General features: G+C 38.8%; 1 protein-coding gene across 10 annotated transcripts in view; it reads left to right on the forward strand.

Moving 5' to 3' along the window:
• OSMR (oncostatin M receptor) overlaps positions 1-14,777 on the forward strand; it is a 47,916-nt gene that overhangs the window by 12,973 nt on the left and 20,166 nt on the right. For all 10 annotated transcript variants that reach the window (XM_039709858.1, XM_039709850.1, XM_039709851.1 and 7 more), the window contains 13 exons: positions 1,183-1,464; positions 2,055-2,181; positions 3,415-3,572; positions 5,547-5,683; positions 6,932-7,085; positions 7,615-7,691; positions 8,093-8,315; positions 8,842-9,024; positions 10,209-10,310; positions 10,752-10,931; positions 12,582-12,746; positions 14,257-14,335; positions 14,614-14,686. In XM_039709858.1, coding sequence (XP_039565792.1) covers positions 1,183-1,464; positions 2,055-2,181; positions 3,415-3,572; positions 5,547-5,683; positions 6,932-7,085; positions 7,615-7,691; positions 8,093-8,315; positions 8,842-9,024; positions 10,209-10,310; positions 10,752-10,931; positions 12,582-12,746; positions 14,257-14,335; positions 14,614-14,686 — 1,940 coding nt within the window. The remainder of the gene's footprint in view (positions 1-1,182; positions 1,465-2,054; positions 2,182-3,414; positions 3,573-5,546; positions 5,684-6,931; positions 7,086-7,614; positions 7,692-8,092; positions 8,316-8,841; positions 9,025-10,208; positions 10,311-10,751; positions 10,932-12,581; positions 12,747-14,256; positions 14,336-14,613; positions 14,687-14,777) is intronic.

The following is a 14,777-nucleotide window of genomic DNA, read 5'->3' on the forward strand; positions in this document are numbered from 1 at the left end:
CTGGGATTCATAACTTGAAATGGTGTTACAGAAGCAGAGAGAAAGGAGCAAGTAAGCTCCTTGGAAGCTTTCCTTCATTTGGAGGGAATGTCTTGCGAATTATATGAGGATAAACAGGGAGTGAACCAATAATGTAATTAATGACATCACAAAATTTATCTTTTTTTTTTTTTTTGGATTACCATGTCTTACTAGAGCAGTTTGGTTTCCAGACAATCTTGTTTAAACAAAATATGTAACTACTTTAGGAAACATGACTGTAGTGATTTTATAATGAAGCACTCATTTGGAGCAGCGAGAGCTTTTAGATATTGGAGACATCTGTCTCCCAACAGAAGAGGCATTACAGGTGTTCATACTTGGATTGTGGTACTCATCTCCCTCTTGTTATATAATGGGCAGTAAGATGCAAGACTCTTTTTTATTCCATAACCTCCTCAGTCCTGGAGATTTTATTTTTTTCAGTTTCAAGTGGATGCAGCTCAAAAATACTATTTCTTGGTCACAAACTGATCTCACATTACAGCTCTATATTTAGAGCTCTCTGAAAGATAGTAACTCTAGATGTCATCAGATTTTTGGATCAGATTCTTAGGAGTAGATTTTACCTGTGCAATATGTGTAAAATCTATGAGTCACTTAAATTCCACTAACTTTCCCATCCAGCAAGCAGTCCAACATAGAAAGCTATGCGAATCTCATTCCAAGTTGATTATCCTCTTGATCTGATTCAGTCAATGTTGACTCATCTTAGCTGAGCTCTGCATGAGCATCAGACCATGATGTTTTTGTAGCCCCCAGCTACAAGTCTTCAAGAGCAGTTGGTTTGGATATAAGCAACAGCCTGTGCATAGGAGCAGGAGGTGGTGTTCCTTTGTAAAGAGAATTCTTGACAGAACATTTTTGTTTTCCTTTAAGTGAAAGGCAGTAAAACAGATTTACTCTCTTAGGTAGTTTATTGGACTACATTACATGTTTATGAGTTTAAGAGAAAGGTCTTATTGCATTTGAAATTCATCTCTGTATTAAGAAAAATACTAAATAAAAGTCTGTATCTGTGGATAATATAACATTAGCAATTTAATAATATAACATTAGCAATTAGTAAATGCTTAGTTTTGTGTTCTGCCCGAAGGCTGCTGCCATGAGCAGATTTTGAAATTATGTTTTTTTAATTTGCAGGCCTGGACACTTCAAATAGAAATGGGCCACAAATCTTTCCAAAAGAAAAAATTTTAGCAGAAGGCTCTAATATCATTCTTTGCTGCATAGGAGGGAAAGGTCAAACCATTAAGGAATTCTCTGTATACCCAACTGTTTATGTTAACAACACAGTCAACCACACAAACAGTCAAGTCAGATTTCTCCCAGTGAATAATCTGTCGCATGACAAAGGGTCTAACATTCATGTCTACTGTTATGATGAGGATAACCGGTCACATGAAGCAGCTTTCTTTGTGGGTAGTAAGTGAATACATTGTTACAGTTTTCTTTTCCTCTTTTTATTAACTCAAGAATGACTGTATTATAAATGGATGGGGAAAAAACCTTGCTGTAAGTTGTCATGCTCTTGTCATGTCTGGCTGAACTCCATTTGAATTGAGATCTGTAAATTTATATAGAGGAAGCAGGAAATAATAGCATTAAATTAATCAACCCTATGACAGGTGGTTGATTCATAAATATACCCACCTGTTTAGGAGTTCAGCTTCATTGTGTGTGTGTGTGGTAAAAACTCAGCATAGTCTCCTTTTCAAAGGCCAATAGTAATTTTTAAAGATAGAAAAGAATACAGTTTGAATAAATTAATGAATGAATATTAAAGAAAGATAATGGAGTATAAAAGTGTTTGATTGCTATTGACTCTTGGTGTTATCCCGACTATCTGTTCCGAGTGGCCATTGAATAAGTGTAATTTCAGTAATAACACCTACAGTAAACCAGACTTCATACTTAAACGTTATTACTAGGTTGTTAATGTATTAAAAAATGTTGATGAGTTTTGCCTTGACTGCCGTGATGTTGTTGTTTTTTTGGTTATTTCATCTGACAAGAACCACCTGATACACCTAAAGATTTTTCCTGCCAAACTCAAGACATGAAAAGAGTAACATGTACTTGGAGAGAAGAAGAGACCTATCTCTATGGAACAAATTCACCACAATACACCTTGTCTGAAACGTAAGTTATATTAACTCTGATCTGTGCTGTACCAGTCACCTTCTTTCCTTCTTTCCGTTATAATCTGTGGATTTGTGTGTGTAATTAGATCCTTACCTTTTTCCACCTCACTTACCACTTACTTAACAAAGCTTGAGCAGTGCAGAACTGCTCTGAATCAGACTAACTATTACAAAGTTGGCAGTCCTTTAGATCAAGTTCTGCCTGATAAAGCTTATTCTAACCATTCTTTTGAGTTAATATGTTTGGATATTGTTCAGTACATATGAAGACACCCTGAAATCAGGATGTAACTTAAAAGTATAACATAATTATGGGGTAGCACATACAATAAACAGATAACTAGGATCTGATCAGGTGGTAGGCTGGGTATTAGTGTGCTCATGATACATTGGTACTAATGCTGACTCAAACTTAGCACTGTGCCTGATTAACCTCCCTAGTTATTTTCCTTTAGGATTTTAGAGCTTTACATGTTGATCTTATCCTTCTTGAGTCCTTGAGCCACTGACAATCCTATTTCAAATGTCCTTCTTGTGTCTATAATTTCTGTAGTTTCAGCTGGCTTGTTTATTTTAAAAGAAATATCTGCAGACTTTCTCAAAGGTCTTAGCAGTCTGAGTCATGGCTACAGAGCTGTGGTATATCAGACTTGGCCCTTACATGAGGAGAGGGGCTTTCCAGCAAGGCCTGCAGAGAAAGGGAAACTCATAGAACAGGACAGGTCATAATCAAAACAAACTTTCAACAGAAGATCTCAGCAGAAAGCAGGACAGCATTGCACATACCTTCCTGTTCTTGCATTACTCGCTTCCATTAAGATACTTTGATGCTGATTTAAAAATGAAAGGTTAGAAGATGCACTTCAAGATCGTTGAAATTACAACTTCATTTAAAAGCTTGGTGGTAAACATGTAAATTATTTAAGTCTTCGCAAATAAGTCTCTGATTTAGATTATCCATAAGGAGATTTCTAAAAGCAATGTAGCTGTATCTTAAAAAGACAAACCTGGATTTCAAAGGAAACTTTATTTTAAGAGTATTTGTATTCATCATACATCAAGCTAAGGGAAAGAAGTGGGTGGCTTCTTATATAAGGCCCCTTAGCCTTATTTTTTATGATGCTGTATTCTAGTTGGACATCAGAAGCTTCCAAGATCTATGCTGATTGTATATTATGGACAACATCTTTCTCTCTTTGCCCTGCCTCCTACCTCTCACTTTCTTTGATAGGTCATCCCAGAAAAAGGTTCTGTGCAAAGGAAGTTGTTTTAAGCAGTGCTCATGCTCTTGGGATATAGGCCAGCAGTGGATTTGGAATGTCACAGTGACTCTGGAAAACCCGCTGGGAAAGAAAACTGCCGCAGATGTTTTTGATGTGAATCACAGAAGTAAGAGGGCTTTTTTCCTATGCCTTTGTTTAGGGCTTCCTGTTGCTCCTTCTGAGCTTGATACTTCTATGTCCCGGTTTAAAATATGAAAGTCCTTGATTTTTATCTTCACAGTTTAATTACTTATCTGTCCCTGTGCTATAGTTACCTGCTCTCTCTACAGTTTCACCTTTGGAAAATTGTACTAACAGTACAGCTTTACTCCAAAGGTCAGATATGGTTATTGGAATGATCACTTAATGTTTTGCAGTCTGCTGCTTTGCTGAAGCTGGTTAATGGAAGAGAAAGCAAAATGAAGCAAGGATATAAAATGGGGAGTTTAAGCAAAATGTATGTGTAGGTTACTTGGGAATTGGTATGGTATGACGTGTAAGAGCTATTGCTGGGAAAGAAGTGATGGTGCTAATCTGCTCTTGTTCCTAATATGGAACAGTAACCACCACTGTGCTACTGTAAGGGAGGAACAGCAGTTCAGGTTATTCTCTGAGAAGTATCTAATGGCTGTGGTTCCTTTTTTCCTGGTAGTTGTGTCCTTTGTCTTAGTGTGCCCTGGGACCCATGAGATCCTTCCTACTCTTGCCTCAAAATAACTGGGTATTTCTTCAGTCTCCAGCAGTATTTTCAGTTCTCCTTAAGTCCTCTTCAAGGAGAACTGTTCACTGGTCCAGTGGCTGCCTTACCTGTTTGAAGAAGCAGGCAGCATCATGTGCTTTGTGCAGCATGCAAGCTGACAGGGCAATAGCCTAGGATGCTGTTGGTGTAACTGCTGTACCCTGGCACTGTTTCCTTCCCCAAAGGCATTGCTGACAGTTTTGCAAGCCACACTTTTTCATATGAAGGAACTTACGTTAAATCTCTAAATTTGTCCCAGAGAAGCATGACAATTCTAAAATTTGATTATCTGATTGTTTGGAAGTGGAAGAAACAGGTCAAGAAATAGAGAAGTAAACTAACAGATTGTAGGGAGATGACACAATGTCATAAACACAGTTTTCATGGGAAGTCAGGCTAGAATAGTTTACATTCAATGTGATAAGTATATTAAAATTAATATACTTAACACATTGAATGTGATAAGTATATTAAAATTTATTACAATATTGTTTTTCCAGTCCTAGTGATAGTTGCAAGTTAAAGAAATTATGTATGTGTGATGAGTTTTAAGAAGTGATTCCTGTAAAATCCCTTCATGTTTTCTCTGATCCTGCAGATATTTACATTAGAATTTTCCCTACTTAAAGGAAAATGTAAATCCATTGCTTCCAATTCTGCATGTGGTAGTTTGGACCTTCTATATCAAATGCAAACTCTTTTCAGTATGAAAGTTCTCAAATTGTATTTCATGGAGTAGTGTAATTCAGTCATGTAATTTGTGAAGTTTTAGGTTAAATGGCCAAGGGTGTAAGCATACCCCTCACCTGCATTGCCATGCCCTCTCATTGCATTGCTTTCCTCACTATTATATTGATAATATTGGGTGAGTTTGAGATTTACTTCACTTTCTGAATACTCTTACACAGCAGTAAAAGATCTCAGAAATCTTTTGAGAGAAGTAGCATTGGCACTGTTTACCAGAGCGTAACTACTAACAGGAGTCAGTGTTAGAATTGTGAATAAAACTTCTGTCAAAGACGTCCAGTTCTGGGGTGTAGAAATATGTCAAATGTTACCATGTTATATCAGGAGCTTCTGCCAGGCCCTGAAGTAGAGGATTTTAATGGTTTGTAATAAATGTCTCTCTTCCTTTTGTCCATGATGTTTTAAAACATTTCTAAGTCACGAGGGGATATTTAAACTTTGTGTAACATTTGCTTACATTTACATTCTGAAATGAAGTTTTATATGTGTTTCTTCTAGATTGGAAGAAAAATCTGTATTTTTTATTTGCTTTTACTACTCAGCTAAAATACCTTAATATACTATTGCATGTATTTTATGCTTTGCAAGAGTTAACTCAGATTTTTCCATTGGCAGTGTATCCCACTGCACCTTTCCAGGTTTGGGAAGATTGCACAGATACAGAAATGACATTACACTGGAATTATGAAAACAATGGAATTGAACTCTTTTGTCAGACTGAAGTGGTCCAACCTGATGGCAAAGTAGAACTGGTATGAAATCTGAATTTCCTAAACAAAAACATAGTGAGGATCTTTCTGATGTGATTAAAAAATAATTCCCCAGCAACACAAATACACTGTAAGTCTTGTGATTGTGTTGATGTGTCTGCTTTCTGGATTTGTTTGCTTCCCAAGCTCTACGCTGATTATGCAGTCCATGTGGGCTGCCACTGTTTGCTCTAATTCACACTCCAAGCACTGCCTGTACCCTGGCAGAAGTACAGGGTGTGACTGGTCTGACTATGTGGCTCAGTGCTCTGCCAAATGGGTTCTGAGATTTGTTGAAGATAGTGAAAACACTGAAGGGCCTAATAATTGTAAAGTTGTATAATATATTATATATATATATTAGCTACTGATAATCTTGATTTGTTTTTGTTGCTCATGCTATTTCACACTCACCAGAGCAGTGTTGAAGGTTTCTTTTGTATCAGTGCAAGCTTTTTCTGTGTGGTATTGACTGTAGTTGATGTAGAGAGTTTCGTTTCTGGTGATGGAATCCCAGAACAGTTTTGTTTCCCTTCCTCTTCAATCTCCTTGAAGATTATTTGACTGGATTCCTTATCTTTTTCCACCTCTTCCACAAGTGGTGAGCTTGATGGACTCTTTGCCCATTTACTGTCACCTCTCTGTAGCTCTTAGAAGGCAGCTTGCCTCTAGCACATTAAAAAGGCACAGTGCAGATCACAGTCAAGCTGTGTTCTGTCTTGATTGTAGCTTAAGATTGTAGCTGTCAGATCAAGTGACCACTGCAGTTGGCCTTTGCAGGAGACAGTTTTGAGGAGAGGCTTAAAAGCATCTGGCTTTTTGACTTTTACCAGAATTCACTCTGTCTCTTAGGAGAGAGTGAGGTAAAGGCTGGGAAAAAAAACATGGAGAGAGAAGGTGGCTGTAGATTGCTCTGCAATAGATCTGGAAAAACTTTTATATGAGGTAATAGCCCAAGACTCTATGAGGCCAAGATTTCAGTAAATTCCCTCCTGGATGTAAAAGTGCTCATGTGGTGGGTTCTGAGTGACTCAGTTACACAGAGGTGGCTTCCTGCCCTCTTTTAGAATCTCCCACTGTTTTGATCTTATGCATTATTTGCCTTTTTTTGATTGTTTTTCCATGACTGTCTTTCCCAAGTGACGCTTAACCGGCTCTTGCAGCATCTAGAGGAAGAGCAATTTTCTCAGAGAAGAGCACCTTGCTGAGGAAGCTGTTCTGAGCTGTGCCTGTTGTGTCTTTGTTCTGCAGCACAACAGCTCCGTGGCGGACTCGCGGCGCGTCACGGTGCGTGGGCTGCAGCCGTACACGGAGTACACGGCCAGGGTGCGCTGCGGGGCGGCCAGGCGCTTCTGGAGGTGGAGTGAGTGGAGCCAGCCCCTGACCACCAGAACAAAGGAAGGAAGTATGTCCAGTGCAATGCTGAGAAGGAAAATTTGAAGGATGTTCCTTGCTTGCCACCTGTCTTTGCTGTTTGTTGTTACTCTTCCATTGTGTGGCTAAAGCAGAGGCCTGTTGCATGCATAAAAGAAACAATGCTAAGCAAACTCCAAGAAGATGACTTTTTAAGTAATTTTCAGTGTATGTGCTAGTCTCAGACATTTCCTGCAGTGCAGCCAGTGGGAAATCCAGTTGACTGGGAAGATGGACAGAGTTACAGCGCCATTTCAGGCCTGGAGGAATGGTGCAGAGGTGGAAACAAGATTCTGGTGACTGCAAACAAAGTATTTCTAGGGAAATTAAGCAGACATTGATTCAGAAAAAGGAACAAAGGGAAAATTATGCTAAAGGATAATGTTTGGGCAAGACTTGGGAGTGATGGGAAAGGAGGTTTTGTGAGTGGAATTTCTTCAAATGGGAGGAAGCAGTTAAACTGCCTATCTTTTCCACACCCAGAGCATTCTCATTTTATTGTTTTGCTGTATTTGTTGTAGCTCCATCAGGGAAACTGGACATATGGAGAGAAATTACACCAGTTCTTGGGGGACGAAATGTGACCTTGTTCTGGAAGGTGAGACATCCCTTCAGAAATAAAAACAAAGCCCTTCATAAAGGGGTTGAAAATTTCTCCCATGATTTGTGTGCAGCTGATAGCAATTCAGTATGAACATTTCTTTTACAAATCTAAAACAGATTGCATACAAAATATCTCAGAACATATGTAGCTATTATGGTATGCTGTCCTGGAATTTCAGACATACAGTTCTGTTTTTCTAAGTATTAGAACAGGACAGATCCCATAACCAAGGCTTCTATGTTTCCATTTTGACCAGTATGAATGTATCGAAGCAAGTGTTTATATTCTTACAGAAGTAACACATCCTGTTATTTAAAATTCTGAATGATCCTCTCATATTTTTCAGCAAAATTTACTAAGTTATTGTTCTCTTCCTCCATAACTTTTTTTCTCAGGAAACACCAAGTTTTCAAGCAAATGGAAAAATAATTTCATATGAAGTAACCTGGGAAAAAATAGAAGATGGCTCCCAGCCTGAAAGAATATCCATTTCTTCAGTCTACAATAGCACAAGGATTTTCATTGATAACCATTCCTACAGAATCAGTATCATGGCAAATAACAGTGTTAATTTTTCACTTCCTTCAGTATTGATCATCTCTAGAGCTACAGATAACAGTAGGAGTATTTTCAGTTATATTGCTAGAGTTTTGTTTCTACTTGTTTTGGGTGAAGACATAATTTATCATCTTGGGCAGCAAATTAACCTTATCTCTTAACGCACGCCACTGCTGTATGAAAATTACAACTGTATTTTTTCCTACAGGGTGGCAGCTGTATGTTTATTAAGTTTAAGTGCAGAGAGTGTCTCCAAAGAGCAAAACACATTTAGCCTAAAACTAGGGCCTCAGACCTGCAGTGGGTGCCTTGACGGTGCTGCCAGTGCCAGTGTGATTAGCCTCTTGTGACTTTGTCACTCTAGGTTTCTGCAGCTGATGTTTTTTGTGAATATGTAATAACAATTTCTGGATGGTCTCTGAGCTGTCGGCTTTCAGCATGTGAAAGACCCCATGTGTCATTTAGTGAAGGAATGCAACTCTTTTAATGTTGTTTTCAACTGTAGTGTAGGAACTGTATTGATCTTCATTTATGAGTCTGAAGTGTCTTGCTTAATAACAAGAGATTCTATTTTGTTCATTCCTAGGCACTGAAGAGCTTAAGGAAGGACAGGTTAATGGTACAGATGATGGCATTTTCATCTCCTGGGAGCCCAGAAGTATATATGACAGTTACATTATTGATTGGTGTAACCTCCCCAGGTTGCAGCCTTGTGATTTGCAGTGGAAGAGATTTGGACCTAACACTTCCAGTGCTGTGATCAGCTCAGGTGAAAGCCAAACAAATACTCTTTCTGACTGTACAGCAGTCCTTCAAGTTGTGGACATTAATTGAATTTAGGAAACAAGTAATTTTTTAAATATTTTGAATATTGAATTCTGTGCTGTGCAGGTGTAATTCTTCAAAGGCATGTAACATCATGTTTTTCCTACCAAAATAATTAGACACCACAAATTTACCAGAACCATTAAGCCTTGAAAGGCATAATATATTAGAAAAGTCAACACAGTATTTTAGACAAAACCTCTTCTGAGTGGTTTATAGCACATCTTGAAGGAGGATGGTAAGGTTAATGAAGAATTTAAAATAATTTAGCAAGAGAGATGCAGAAAGGAGCTCTATCCTATCTGTAACATGGATGAGAAATTTAGACAATTTAAACTCGTGGTGTGGTGAGAGGTTTGGTGCTGTTAGTGTGCCACAAATGATGTGTCTCAGCACCAGTCCTTGCTTAGGATCAGTTGCATGTTTTTTATCCTGTTTGTGGCCAGTATACCTAAATCCTTTATGTCTCTGTCAAAGTTGTTCTCTTATGCTTCCACAGCTGCAAGAATTTAGCTTTCCTGGTGTCTCTCAGGCTGAGAGTTCTTTGGCATGAAACTAGTTTGAACAAAATTTGATTGAACACACAAAAATTTGCAATATTTGGAACTGCAGCTCAATTCCCACAAATGTATGGAAACCTGCACGTAATGAAGGGGTCTGTGGTGACAGATGGGAAGAGTATTGTCAAATTCTTCAGTGGTTTGCACTTGCTTAATGTGAATGGGAGTGGATGTCAGTGAGGATAACAAGGAATCCTGATACTTGGATATGTGTCTGCATCAAATATTCCAAAACACAACCTTTGCCTTTTCCAGAAACGGAAATGAAATTGTTTTTCTTTTTGGTGCATTTGGAGTTTATTGTTCAGTCACCTTGAATACTGTACGGGAAAAAATTATATAAACTTTTCTCCCAATTCTCTTTTTCAGAAAGAGACAGAATAAATGTGTTTAATTCACATAATGCACACCAAGAATTGGTTTGCCCTCTGTCTCCTTCAGTTGCTTTAATAGCACAGTAGCACCCAGAGAAGGTGTCTAATAGGTTATTGACCTTGGTAGGAAGCAATTAAAGAAAAGTAACATTGAAAGACAAACCGTAGCCTGTTTTTGTTCAACTGTTTTCTAGCTGCTTTTGTCCCGGGGGTGAGATACAAATTCCACATCTATGGATCTGTTGCTAATAGAGCCTCCTTACTGGAAAAGAAGATTGGTTATCTCAGGGAGCTGCGTAAGTTGGCAACTTGTGTGGGGTTTGTGCATTTGCTAAATTGATCTGTCACAAATAGAATAATTGCCTCCTCCTACAGGTAGATAAAATTGGAGTTTTTGTATTCTTTCTGTATCTTTAGTGAGGCATTTAAATGTTCTGTGTCAATGTACAGGCCCTACTTGGAGGGTATTTGGCTAGTGCAGTGACCAGGTAGAGCCCATGTTTTTTAGGAGAGCTGAACAAAGCTGTGATTATCAGTTATTGCTTCATATATTAGGTGGATGCATGAAGGCTCTGTGAAGCTGACATTTTTGCTGAGAACTTTTGGCTTTGTTCAGCTTTTAAATACAAGAAAGATATAAACACCATATGGGAGTATGGATTTTTGAGATGATTTTGATAAGAGAAAACAGTCTTGAAAAATAATTGCAAGTTTAACTCAGATTTCCTTTCTTCCAGCTCCTTGTCTTGACCCGATTGTGAGAAAAGTTGACTTGACTTACGATTCAGTAACACTGTCTTGGGACTCTTATCTCACAAATGAGTCAGAGCCTGGTTTTGTAAGAGGCTACCATGTTTATGTGTCACCTGTACAAGGGAACTGCAATTTGAAAGGATCAAAAAAGCACATTCTTTCAGGTAACTGAGCTCTCTGCTACAGAAGGTTGTGCCACTGATAAGGTGGAAGACTTGTTGGTATTGCAGCATCTTAGAAAGTTCACATTAGGCAGTCTGGCTGCCTCATTCAGCCATCTCTATATTTCAACACCTGTTGCTTTTGGCTCCTCTCTGTGCTTGAGGTGCTCATAGGCAAAAGTGATTCCTGGCTTTATAGTGATTTACAGCCCACATCCTGTTGTCCATGACTCATTTTTAGCTCCAGAAAAGACTTTGGTACTATAGGAGGAGTTCTGCCTCTTTTGATGTGAGTTCTGGATGAATGTTGCAAAACATCTATTTTTGGTCTACTTGGATAGAAGTCATAGGCATGTTAGTCTTGTTAGGATTTGGGGTATTTTAGAAGCACATGGGATACAATTTATTTCCTTCAGAATTGGAGCACTGTATACATTTCCCATGTAAGTTCTTTTTTAGTGAAAGTATTTGTGTGTGTACTCTACAGTGGAGTTCCTTTAGCAGAACTGAGCTGTGAGGTGGCACAAAGCCACACATTTATCTCAGACTTTTCTGTTCTACATGCAAAACTGCTCCAGATGACTTTGCTTTACTATAATTTTCAGATGCTTCCAACACATTAGAAAAATCTTTTTTCCCATGCCTCTTCTTCTGCTTGGGTCATGTCCTGTGTTCTGTTGATTAGACTAGTGCCAGATGAAAAGTACAGTTTGAACTGAGGGAGGCTTATGTAGAAATTCTTGTCAGAACTGAACTAACCATATGAGTACCATAATTCTATAAGTAATCCCAGTTACACTTAAAAAAGTTTAAATCAAAGATTTTCTGCTTCACTGCTTCTGTTAACAGACAAGGGGTGTGACTGAAAAATAGCAGAAATAAGCTAACCCATTTCTCCCTGGGGTTTGGGAGTTGCACAGTAGAGAGGCAAAAGAGCTCTTTTTCAGGCAGAGGTTTCTTGCTTTTGATTATCTTCAAATAAATTGATACGAGCTTCAGGGCTAAAGGATTCTGGTAAAAAAAAGAAATGGCAAAACTCAAATCATTCTGGTACAATGCTCAAGGAAAAAGAAATTAAAATAAACAAGGTTCTTTGACAACAAGGTGTTAAATGTCTGCCAGAGGAGGGCAATGGTGTGGCCAGTCCAGTTAGAAGGGATGTGAGTCCAGCCCAGTGGCAGTGAGTCAGGATGCATCATCCTTCCTGGAAGAAAGTGTGCAAATTACAAAGAAGGCAGATTGCAAATGTTTTGTTATTTCAGTTAACTGATTTTGTAATATTTTGTGGACAGCTTATTGCAACCTTTCAGTACCTAACAGGGGGCTTATAAAAAAAGATGGAGAGAGACTTCTTACCAGGGCCTGTACTGATAGGAGAAGTGGTAATGGTTTTAACCTGAAAGAGTGTAGGTTTAGATTAGCTGTTGGGAGAAGATTTGCTGTGAGGGTAGTGAAGCTCTGGAAGAGGTTGCCCAGAGAAGCTGTGGATGTCTGGAAGTGTTCAAGGTCAGGCTGGAGGGGGCTGAGTAACCTGGTCTAGTGGAAGGTGTCCCTGCCCATGGAAGGGGAGCTGGAACTAGGTGATGGGTAGTGTCCTTTCTAACCCAGAACATTCTGTGATCCAGTGATTCTATCTGATCTATTTTCTTTTAGATGAATCAGAGCTATGTAAATACACAATTGAAAACCCAGAAGAAAAGAGATACACTGTGAAACACCTGATGCCAAACACAAAATACAAAATAGTGGTCAAAGCATTTACAGGTGGAGGAGAGACTCCCATTGTTAACTTCAGATACATAGATACACCATATAACTGTGAGTACTGGCTGTGAATAATATCCCCTAGCAGAAGGATGGGATGATTTAAAATGGTATAATAATCTTCCTTTCTTAAGGGAAAACATTTAATTTGATGCAACATTCACTTAAGAAAGAATCCAACTGAGAAATTATACAAGCATACCAACATGACATTTTGATACTTCTAAGTAGAAAGGATTTTTTCTAATCTTTAGAATAAGCCTAATTTACATGTTTATTTAAGTCTTATATGCTTTTGGGAAATAGCTCAATATATGGACATTTGCATGCCTAGTGTGTCCTGTTTGTAAGAACTCATTGAAGAATTAGATTTAGATTTAACTCGTTTTCTAGAAAAAACCTACAGACTTGTGTGCAAACAGGTAATTCCTGTATGGACTCTTGAACTTCTAATGTTGATTCTTACTCTCATCAGTCTTTAAAACTGTTGCCAAGTTCACTGCTTTATAAATCAGTACAGAAGGGTTGTTGGCATGGGCACAGTAGTTTGCTAACTGGGTAGATTTGATCACCAAAGCAGAAGAGGAAATCACTTGCCCATGACTTTTTCCCTTAAAAATACCAGGCAGCATGGCTGTGAAACTTAGGATCCAAACTAGAGATGCCTGGTTTTTCAAAACTTGCTGGGGTTGGAGATGAAGGGGAAGGGATGGGAAAGGGGGAAGCATTGGCTTATGCAAGGAGACTCCATGTTTTAGGCTAACTACTACAGTGTCTGACCATCATGGCACCTTCACAGGTACAGTTCTGCTTCTAACACACGTTCTAGCTCTCATCAGCCAGCCAGACATTTGTACAGCCAAGCAGAGAATAGAAACAAAGGCTTAATTAATCCTAAAGAGATACAAGGAGAATGTAACATGTCCATTCCCTCCTGTGGCTTGTGGTAGGGGTACACAAACTCTCTGGTGTAGGGCACGAGGGCACTGGACAAGGCAGAGGGAGAGCAGGCAATAACTAGTGCACCCCTCAGCCCACCTACAGCCTCAGCTGTTTGTGAGCAGCATAGCCCAAGGCTCTTCCAGCTAGAAGGAAATACTGAGATCCCTGTATCAGCATAAATCCTAGGAAACTTCAGCACTTTTGTAGTGTTTTTCTTGCTATAGTCAGTCCAAAATGGAAGTACAGATGTTGTTCATGTCACACAGTAAAAATCTGTCTGCTCTGCGGGTCTGAGAGAAAACCTGAAACAATATTTAAGTGAGGTTATCATTGCGTTACTTTTGAAAATTACTCTTAACAGCTAAGGTGCCAATATGAGGGCAAAAAAAAAAAAGCAATCTAGTTATAATTCCATTCTGATAAAGGGAATCAAGGTCTAAAGGCTTACAGACATATCCCAGAACTTCCAGCCAAGCTACCATGGACCACACAATTTTACTGCTGAGTTAGTGGTAGGCATCCCACACAGACTTGATGTTATTTGTGCCCCAGAAACTCAAGCTATATTGACTTTAACATGTGAGAAGTTAAACCCAAAATTTAAAGTATTTTTCTTCCGCAGCAAACATGCTGTACTTTGTATTCCTGCTAGTGATAGTTCCAACCCTAGTAGCAGCTGTATGCCACTGGAAGATGAAGTGGTAAGTTGTAATGCATGTTTCTGTTGTAGCAGAGAGTATTACTAATCTAATGCGCAAATTGCTGCTGCAGCTTGCTGCTTCCAGCCCATTGCAAGGCCTTGTTCATTTCTTCCTTTGGCTGTCTGATTGTGTGGATGCTTTTTGTACTTGGCTTGTGGTGTTTCTGAGACACTGGTCATCTGCTGCTGTGCCTGTACGCATCTGTGGGTGGCTTCTGCTGGTAGTGTGTGCTTTTATAGGAGGACAAAAATGTCATTTGCTTTGGTCTCTATTTCCAGGGTGAAGGAGTGGTGCTGTCCTGTAATACCTAGTCCTAACAAGAGCAAAGTGCTGTCATTCAAAGAGTTTAAGGTAAGATCACTGAAAATCTAGAGTTTTTGATTTGTCCATTCTTTGCTTAGTAGATTAAAAAAAATAATTATTCTTGTATTGACTGCATTTA

This window comes from Passer montanus, unplaced genomic scaffold (genome assembly GCF_014805655.1).
Source record: "Passer montanus isolate IOZ18808 unplaced genomic scaffold, ASM1480565v1 scaffold22, whole genome shotgun sequence".
In the NCBI taxonomy this organism is placed as follows: Eukaryota; Metazoa; Chordata; class Aves; order Passeriformes; family Passeridae; genus Passer; species Passer montanus.